The sequence below is a fragment of the Asterias rubens genome, chromosome 19 (genome assembly GCF_902459465.1).
Source record: "Asterias rubens chromosome 19, eAstRub1.3, whole genome shotgun sequence".
NCBI lineage: Eukaryota > Metazoa > Echinodermata > Asteroidea > Forcipulatida > Asteriidae > Asterias > Asterias rubens.
The window spans coordinates 11161591-11171608 of NC_047080.1; the positions used below are offsets into that span (position 1 = coordinate 11161591).

The window sequence follows — 10018 nt, forward strand, 5'->3', positions numbered from 1 at the left end:
TCTGTGAGCCTAATTTACAATTAGCGAAATTGATGTGTTTCAGAATTCTCTTTATAAATAATTTTCCCAGAGTGAAAATGGCCTCTGCCCTTGCCTTAAAATTGTAGTCAGATGTTGGACATCGTTTTAAGTCCACATTAGGCATGGTATCCTTAAAATAGGATACCACAAATAGAGCTAGATTCTACTTCAGTATAATAAAACATCACCCAAGCCTCACTACGGATCTCAATTGCAACACAATAACAAAATGGCCAACCACGGTAATATTAAGTATATTATAGGATACCACAAATACTAGATACTACAATATTAGTTGAAAACCACTTCAGATAGAAAACAGTACCAAAGCCTCATTTTGAAAACAACTCCCAAGCCTCATTACGGATCTCAATTGCAACACACACAAAATGGCCGCCACCGCCTACAAAAGAAGTTCGCGCGCGCAACCAGGCGCCGAACTCTAGCCTACCATACAAGCCTGCCTCTCATGAAGGGAACAACAGTAGAGAGTGATTTTAGCGAGTCGTGTGATGTCGTAGCCATGGTGAATCATGTAGGAATAAACCACAGCCGCGTTTAGCTTCTGTCCATCTCTCGGCTATACACCTTGAGGGCACACTATCAAATGCTTTCGTAGGCTAATCCGGCACTGGCTCGTTATTATATATTACGCAGTTTGAAGCAGACCAAACTCCAATTGTTAAAGGTGAAGAACTGTTGGAGTAAATTCACATTGCCCTAGTTTGTTTTAAATAATTAAACCGGTTAGCATGATTGCTTAGCATAAAATTATCCTGCTTGACAGAAACGGGTTAGACCTACTTGCCAAAATGTACAATCTCTATCTATGTTGCTACACTGGCGTCTTGCTTTAGTTTTTTTGCTGTTGTTGTTGATGACGATGTTGGTGTTTTGGTTTTTTGGACAGGTAAACAAAAAGTGCTCAGTAGCATTTTGGGCAAAATTACCTGGTTTTGAGGCACTGGAGGGACATCCAACGAAATTCACACATGGTGGTTCATCTGCCGTCAAACATTTGTTTTTCAAATTTGTTCACATTACTTTTATTTTCCTTTCCTTGTAGCACTTTGGAATAAGATACGCAGAGTGATTACAAAATAATGCTAAATCAGCCAGTTGCCAAATGGCAGGGTATAGTCCCAAAGGGTTGTAACGCAGTAGATCTTTGGTATATCGGATGACAGAAATAAGTTGAAGATTACTCGTCTAAAACCTTACCTGATAAATGCTTAATCACAAGAACTTGTTCTCATTTTGAGAGTTGAAGATCGCTTCACCATGTGGTTGAGAGTCTAGATGCAACTGATTTACACAAACCCCCGTAGGCAGCTACCGCACTCGCACTCTTGTTTCTCTATAACTCCTTGGATATCTAGCCAACTCATCACGTCTTAAAGACACTGGACACCTTAGGTAATTGTCAAAGACCAATCATTTCGCTCGGTGTATCCAAACATAATATATGCATAAAATAACAAACCTGTGAAAATTTGAACTCAATCAGTCGAGAGAATAATTGCGAAGAGAATAATGGAAGAAACAATCGTTGTCGCACAAGATGCTTGAATTTTCGATGTTTTAGTGAGAAATAACTTAATTCTCAAAAACTACGTTACTTCGAGGGAGGCGTTTCTCACAATGTTTATAATATCAACAGCTCTCTATTGCTCGTTACCAAGTAAGGTTATTGTTGTATGAGTAAATACCAATAGTGTCCACTGCCTTTGCGTCCTAATGTCAATATTTCTACGGACCCGACGTTGCTTAGGGGAAGCAACGCGGATGAGATGGTTAGACAAACTTGAGATATAAAACACACGCCTACAAAAAATCACATCAACATGCCTTTGATGGAACCGACCAAAGTGCCTAATTGGTTTTTGGTTTGAATAAATAAAACATAGTCTCTCTACTTTGTGTTGAAGATGTGTCTTCAGAAATACCCCCGTCGCATTGAAGACGCATGCGGTCTGCATTTTTTCTGTTCATCAAAATTGCCACTGTCGCAGTGCTTTTCAATGGTAAAAATTTGTTTGCTAAATCCATTAAAAAATGGGAATCTTTACACATTTTTTTTAATTTTTTTTATTTAGATGGCAATTTCTAAGAACAAAAAGCGGTCGTGAAACGTAGTATGTGTTTGGTTCATGAAATAGTCGTAGACGCACACACACCATGGCAACCTCGTCTTCGTTCGCGGAATCTTTACTCATGAGGTTTTGTTTTTGTTTGAGAAAGAGGAAAGCGTTTCATCTCACCACTGTTGACAGTTGTGGGCTTAGAGTTTCTTCATAGTTATCGACCTGTACTTTGCATTTCTTCTTAAAAAATCTGGATGGAATTTCTGGACCGTGTTTGAATTGGAAGAGAACATAATGAAGATGCAGAAATCTATTATAAATGAAGATCTGCAAAAAGTCAAACTCATTGAGCGCACTTATTAGACTAACCAGTTAAATACGCGCAAGGACTAGTTTCTGAATGAAGTGAATTCTTCTCAAGATCTACTCTAACTTGTGTTCATTCTTCAACAAGTTTGTATTCTTAATAAAACAAATACAAAACTAAAATCCTAATATTTAACACGGTTCGACCTTTTAAGTAACAAAGAGAGGTTTTGTGAATATTTTGTTCGAGTAGTGTTGGTTCTGAAAAGAACAGGTGCTTGACAACTCAACGTTTCGATCATGCAGTTGCTTTGGTCATCTTTGACCCTTTGACCTGAATGAATGATTAAGCTTCCTGTCTTCTGGACAACGTCTCTCGTTGTCCATGTCTTGAGCGCCAACACCACGCATCTCCACCACACGTCATCCAACCAGACTATTCCTTAATTTGCCTTCACTAAATGCTATTAATTTCTAATCCACTATGCATAAATGATGTCAACAGGCTCCGAAGATTAAGTCGCACCGACGCGTCGCTACCTGGCCCCGTCGCATTCTGGCCCCGCGAGATCGGGATACACTACTGGATGGAACGTCGTGTCATTCCAAACAGTCGGTTCGGTTAGCTTATTTTTATGGTATATAGGGCGAGTGAACTCGCCAGTATTTTTGTTTTGCTCCTAAGGTTTTTCCCGCCAGTGACCATGTCTCATCATTCATCACCTAGGTGTTCTAGACTTTAAAGGTACAGCATGCCACCAGGGCAACGTTTTATAGAGCTGTTTTAGCACAAAAGTGGTCTTGCATTGGTAGTGACTATTTCCAAACCTCGCTACCATGCATGTTGTACAGCGCGCCGTACCACCAGCTAGCTTTACGCAAACTATTATTGGTTCGATTTCCAGCAGTCGTCAACCGAAATGAAATCAAGAAGAAAAGCGTGCCTCTTTGTTACGTTACGTTACATAACGAGTATGAGATAATTACCCGTTTTACCAGGACTACACAAAAAGAAGCTATTAACAAATCGAAAGAATGCTTACTGGGAGACGGCAACATAATCCAGTGTGTGACGTCAGATTAGAAAAGAGACACCATAAGGAATCATGGCCGATCGTATCTTACATCAGATAGCCCCATACGTGCATTTGCGGCAGAAACTGGTCGCTCGATCGATAACGGATTGTTCTAATGTCCAACTGACAGGTTGGCACCTGGGCCCAAATTCTTAAAGCTGCGACAGTGTGTATGTTTGGTGTGATCAACCATAAATCCTCTGAAAATTTGGGCTCAAATCATTATGTGAGTTAGGAGAAGAAGAAAACGGTGAAAAAAATTCACAATTTCCAGCAAGTTAACAAAAATAATTGTCTTCATTATTTGTTGCAACAACTGAAACTTAAATGGGAGCTTTTAAAAATTGAGGATTGTATTTTACAAGCAAGGTGGACGAAATTGTGGTGGTTTATTTCAATTTAAGGAAAGCACATCCCACACAGTACCGGTAGCATAGCATAGTGCTCCCCGACAGACCCCAGTTTGCCACGTTCGTATTTGCCTCCTCCCCCATCGGATGGAGAAGGTCAACTTCTCGCATTGTTCACGTCACAGCATTATCAAGAAAATTGCTGTCATTTCCTGAAACCTTGATTGCCATTAAATAGCAGTCGTCATCGTTAAGTTGTTCCTTAGGCGCTTCTTTTGATTGATAAACAACAATAGCCAATTAATGGCCTTGAAATGACTAGCAACCAAGCTACTTAGAAATAATTTCAATTTGTTCATTTGCTTGAATTTTTTGGAATTACTGCGAGAAACAATCCATTGTGCGTAGTTTGCGCCCTTGACCACTATTATAAGCAATACAATGTTTAATTGAATATTGCGGAAACCTGAACAATTTGAGTCTTTTTGACTGGGAGTAAGCTAGACTCATCACACATTTAGACGAAGAGGCGCTTACTGTGAACTTTAATTGATTTAATTGCTCTGGACGGATGGTGTTGTTTTGCAGAGTATGTCACCAGCTCGGAATGACGCGAGCATTTATTGTAAAGGGAAGATATGACGAGCATATTGACTGATTTATCCTATTTGTTTGTTTATTTATTTAATTATATTTTGTTCATGATAAAAAGAGCGGCCTAAACTAGCTGTTTCACCAATGTGCTGTCAGCCAACAACACCAGACAAGAAAGGCAAAATGCATCAAGACAAATAACTACAGATATAAAAGCATGTAACATCTTCAACGGAGGACATGAAAGTTGCTAAGCATAATTATCAGACTTAGGCTCGTTAGTCATTTTGAAAATACATGCTTTCGGTACTGGGCTTCATTGACAGGAGGAGAGAACCTATAAGCAGGAGCTCAAAGCCCAAAGCCCAAACCATCGTTTCCAAAATGGCCAATTACATGTGCTTTGTATTTCTACTTCTTTCAAAGACGATAAAACAGTATGTTAAAGATACATCCATCGACAAACATAGCAGAGTGTATTCCCCTCTGCCTATAACAACTAACGAGAGTAAGGCAATGATAAATCGCCTATTATCAAGATGATGGATTGTCTGTCATCAAGATGACTCTATTACTCGCGATTCGCTTCATTAATTGATGGATGAAAATATGCTCTTAATACAAGGAGCAAATTATGAATTGTGTTAAAGGGAGTTCTTTAAGTGTATTGGCCGCCATCTTTGATTACAAAAACGTGCACGCGTCACGCACTGCTTGACTGACATCTCTTCACGTACGTTTCATCGGCGATATGGCAAGTGCACGCAAGATGTTTATTTCAATCTTACCAATTCTGCAATCTTCATAATTTTATGAATGGTACTAAACCTACAGTTCTTGCCATGGCTTTAATAAGTCGGTATTAAGAGAAACGAACTAATCTTATTTTAAAGAGGATTTGTAGTTAACTTTGTTTTGGAAATTGCGGTGAGCAACTTCGCAGTTGTTGATTAAAGCAGTCGCGAGAGGGCGCGTTTTGTATCAATGGTGAAGACTCTCCTCGTTTTGACACAATCATGAAATAATTTGAAACTCTGACGGCACAAGCTTTGACTTCTGTTTCATAAATTTCGGTTCACACCTTGATTACGGGTGTTTGGTAACGATTAATATGTTTCTCTTGGACTGTACAAACATTGAAACCAGACGGGGTGACCTGCGTAGGTTGGTGTCGGGTTGTTCTTTTCAAATTATCAACATTTATCAGAGCCACGTCACTCATTGGTGATAAATTGCTTAGTTTTGAGACAGCTGCGAATTGACAGTATTTGTTTTAGAGTGCCATGTCACACATGAGTAACACAAGTGTGTTCTGTTCTGAAACTGTTGCAGGAACTATGTAAACAATTCGATAAGTGAGGAGGTTCGGTGACTAGTACAAACCAGAGCCGTTCTGAAATTAAAATATTATTCCATGTGAGGATAGTATGACACAAGTTATTGATTTATTGACTTCAAATGATCGTGATTTTTGTATAAAAACCAAACCTTGAACTTACAAAGCTCATCATTTGGCGTCAAATTCAAGAAGTTGGTGTCGGGCTGTTTCTCTGTACATCTCAGAGCACACTGTGCCACATCACCGTTGTCGGTCAGTATCGAGTTTCTTGTTACTTATCCATCCACACAAGTACAACAATGAAACTTTTGCTGTCAATACTCGTCATCACCGTCGCGGTATCGGTGGTGAGCTCCCGAGCCGTCCTGCCAGTACTGAACGATCAAGGCACCTTCGTCAGATCGAACGGGATGCTAAAACGCGTTGCCCGCGATGCAGAATCCAAGCTAAAGTCACTGATGAAGACCACAGCTCAAGATACCGAATGCAGACATTGCGAGAAACTTGAAGAACTGAAAAAGGTACGTAGATCTATGCATGAAGGAAGGTAGCTTTACGGTGGGGGTAATTATGGAGTTCCATTTCTACCTCCATGGGGTAATGTTTTTAGTCCTTGACTAGGTTAGAGTTGTGTAAGGAAGGGCTACAGAAATGAGTGTGGACATTAGAACAAAAGAGGTCCACACAGAGCTTGATACACTATGTGGACTTACATACACCCACACGAGTGTTGCAGAACATGTTTTGAAGAGTGTTGAAGGAATGTCCACAGTAAAAGCTAAAAGGGACAATACTGTGCCCATAATACCCTTTAAACAATTTGTATAGTGTTTAAAGAGTTACGTATTCGAAGTTTTATTTATATTTTCTTCATTTTGATTTGTATACCACAGGCACTTCTCGCCATTGTTGAAAGCATAACGTGTCCAGATGAGCCAGAAGTTCCGTCAGATTCTTACTTGAGTTCGAACGATATTGATCTTGGAATCATCGACATGTAGAGTCAACTCAAGATTTGCACTGAAAGTGATGACGTCACTTGGATTATGTCATGTCTGGAACAACAGTATGCCTTACTTTGAACTATCGCAGTTACGTCTGTGATTTTTATGTCAAGAGTTTTGTGGGACTTTAAAATATTAATAGCATCATGATTATTTTGTCCTTAAATCATATCTTCGTTGGGAACACTGGGTAAATCCAATCTTCATAACTAGTTCCCCCAACCCTGAAGTAACCCTCAGATATTACAAAAATGCAGGGAGGGTTCAACAATAATATGCTGGATCCCAAGCAGTCTGCTGATTTTACTTGTAATGGCTAAAAAGAACGCATATCGTTCAATTGAGTAACTGCTGTATAAATTCATGCCTCAAAGTTAGTTGGGTGAGAGTAGAGGCAACATCGCTTTACATGAATGCATGGGAGTGAAACAGTCTGAAGTTTTTTGCCGAAAACGACAGGGAAACCTGTTTTATAAAAGGCTTACTAAACTACTTCAAACCGCCGTGTGCTTATATCTGGACCTTTAGGCCTCCATTAGTTATTTGAAATTGTGGTAATCTCATACAAATTACAGGATTGATCATACTTCCGTTTTACAATTTTATAAAATATTCCAGTGCTATTAACTATGTCGATGCTTTACACAGAAATAAAGTTTCTTCAAATGTACGTTTTAGTAATTTTTGATTTGTTTTATGTTACACGTTCCTAAAATTGAACTGACCGCAAATATTTATTGCACAAAAAGGGAACTAGAATATTTTTCTTTCCAACCTCGGTTTGGTTCGCAGTTATTTGAATGGCAGAAAAATTAAAACCTCGGTTTGGGCTGGCACATCAGATAAAGGTCGACTTACCCAACTTTTCCATTGTTTTTTTTTATTAACAAGTAGTGGCTTCTTCAAATATAAGATCGTGTATGCGTTCCACAGCTGGTCTACGTCTACTGAAGTTGAAAAAATCGAACACAACTTGAAGACAAATATCGAGCGAACAGCACTACCCGTACGACGGGTTCGTCCAAAACACACTATTCCATATGTATTAATTATTTTTTATTATTAATTGGTTTATTGTAAAAAAAAAACACATTGCAGCCAAAGGCTGAATCACATGCAATTTACAAAAAAAAAATACATTATTATTAAAACTCAGGCAGTCTGAGACATAGTTTGCTCACTTCAGGTAAATATTAATAAACTGTTGATTCTCTCGAAATTTTGCCTTCTTGTTCTGAGCCAAATATGGATTTTCTGATAGAACAAATCAAAATAAACACTCTTTTTTTTATGTGGGGAAGATTTGTCAGACATATTCTAATAAAATGATTAATTATCTGCTGTAAATGTAGACTGTGAACTGTAATCGCAACACTTATACCATGGATGGGTTTATGCAGGGGTCTTATTTAACAGTGAACGAGCAACATAGAAGAACGTCTCCTTCATCATCCGTCCCATAAAGTAGAACATTTTGTTTGATAACCATGAACGCCATTGCAATATTTGTGATTGGAGTGTGCCTGTTTGCGGGGTTACCGTCCGGGGATACCAAGCCCCTACCGGACCAAGATGGGGCTCGGCGCGCCGAAACACGGCAGCAGTTGAGGCAAGCACCTGGATTTCTCAAACTTGTTGAGAGTTCCATCGAGGCGAAAGAGGTACTTGATGAAGACAGTGTTGAGATGGTCGCTGATTGTCTGCATGGTGATTGCTCCGAGATCTACGAGCTCAGACCTGTAAGTTTCCTCACAAAGTTATCAATGTAGTTTTTAACTTTCGGTCCCCTTAAAAAGTCAGAATTTACATATCACACCGAAACAGACAATTCTTATTTTCAAATTAAAGCTGGCCACTTTAGACCGTTATCTTTTTTGGTATCAAAGTTATACTTATTGCATTATACTTATGAATAATAGGGTGTCTGGATGAAGTCGGGTATAAATGAATAAACTTCACCTTATTTTACTAAAAGTAGGAAATGGAATTTTCTATAAAACAAAATGTTGAATGATTATTTGCTCTCAGCCGACTTTTTTTTAGGGTGGTCACGTTAATTGATGAGTTGAATTCATACCAATATAAGCCTGAATAGTAATAATGGACTTACTTCACATTCTCGTTACTTTGAGGCCTTTACAAAACGAATGTTTCTCTAATTGCAGGAGCTGTTAACTTTGATCAAACTGATCAATGAGAATGACAGAAACGCTGGAGAAAGATTATCGCCGGCACAGACAAGAGGGCCTCACTTTGGTAGTCACGAATCTAGTAGCCACCCTGAGCCCATCTCTGAGGACAACATATCTGAGTCAATAATCTCTGAGGACGGTCACTCTGATTCCAGCCACACTGAGGACGGTCATTCTGAGTTCAGCATCTTCGAGGAAAGCCACTCTGAGTCCAGCAGTTCTGAAGACGGTCACTCTGACTCCAGCCACAGTGAGGACGGTCATTCTGAGCCCAGCATTTCCGAGGAAAGCCTTTCTGAGTCCAACAGCTCTGAGGACGGTCACTCTGATTCGATCCACACTGAGGACGGTCACTCCGAGTCCAGCAGCTCTGAGGATGGTCACTCTGAATCCAGCCACACTGAGGACGGTCACTCTGAGTCCAGTAGTTCTGAGGATGGTCACTCTGACTCAAGCAGCACCGAGGATGGTCACTCTGTATCCAGCAGCTCTGAGGATGGTCACTCTGAGTCCAGTAGCTCCAAGGACAGCCACTCTGAGTCCAGCAGTTCTGAGGATGGTCACTCTGACTCAAGCAGCACCGAGGACGGTCACTCTGAGTCCAGCAGCTCTGAGGATGGTCACTCTGAATCCAGCCACACTGAGGACGGTCACTCTGAGTCCAGCAGCTCTGAGGATGGTCACTCTGAGTCCAGTAGCTCCAAGGACAGCCACTCTGAGTCCAGCAGTTCTGAGGACAGCCACGCTGAGGGCGGTCACTCTGACTCCAGCCACGCTGAGGGAGGTCAATCTGACTCCAGCCACGCTGAGGAAGGTCAATCTGACTCCAGCCACACTGAGGTCGGTCACTCTGAGTCCAGCAGTTCTGAGGATGGTCGCTCTGACTCAAGCCACACTGAGGACGGTCACTCTGAATCCAGAAGCTCCGAGGATGGTCACTCAGAGTCCAGCAGCTCTGAAGACGGTCCATCTAAAACCAGTATCTCTGAGGACGACCACTCTGAGTAAAGCATCTCAGCGAGCAGACACTCATAGTTCATCTTATCTGAGGC

General features: G+C 40.5%; 2 protein-coding genes across 2 annotated transcripts; both read left to right on the top strand.

Annotated features, from left to right (window-relative positions):
- The first annotated feature begins 5779 nt into the window (after positions 1-5779).
- LOC117303487 lies at positions 5780-7576 on the top strand. The gene is made up of 2 exons (XM_033787708.1): positions 5780-6291; positions 6664-7576. The coding sequence occupies exons 1-2, from the start codon at positions 6070-6072 to the stop codon at positions 6769-6771; spliced, it is 330 nt and encodes a 109-aa protein (XP_033643599.1). The 5' UTR covers positions 5780-6069; the 3' UTR covers positions 6772-7576.
- Positions 7577-8261: 685 nt separating this feature from the next.
- Positions 8262-9974, top strand: LOC117303365 (suppressor protein SRP40-like). The gene is made up of 2 exons (XM_033787538.1): positions 8262-8513; positions 8940-9974. Exons 1-2 carry the CDS (start codon positions 8262-8264, stop codon positions 9972-9974), a joined length of 1287 nt encoding a protein of 428 aa, XP_033643429.1.
- Positions 9975-10018: the final 44 nt, after the last annotated feature.

Coding starts and splice junctions, on each gene's coding strand:
- LOC117303365 (XM_033787538.1), top strand. CDS start 8,262: ATGAACGCCATTGCAATATTTGTGATTGGAGTGTGCCTGTTTGCGGGG. Junction 8,514..8,939: donor AGATCTACGAGCTCAGACCT/GTAAGTTTCCTC, acceptor CTCTAATTGCAG/GAGCTGTTAACTTTGATCAA.
- LOC117303487 (XM_033787708.1), top strand. CDS start 6,070: ATGAAACTTTTGCTGTCAATACTCGTCATCACCGTCGCGGTATCGGTG. Junction 6,292..6,663: donor AACTTGAAGAACTGAAAAAG/GTACGTAGATCT, acceptor TGTATACCACAG/GCACTTCTCGCCATTGTTGA.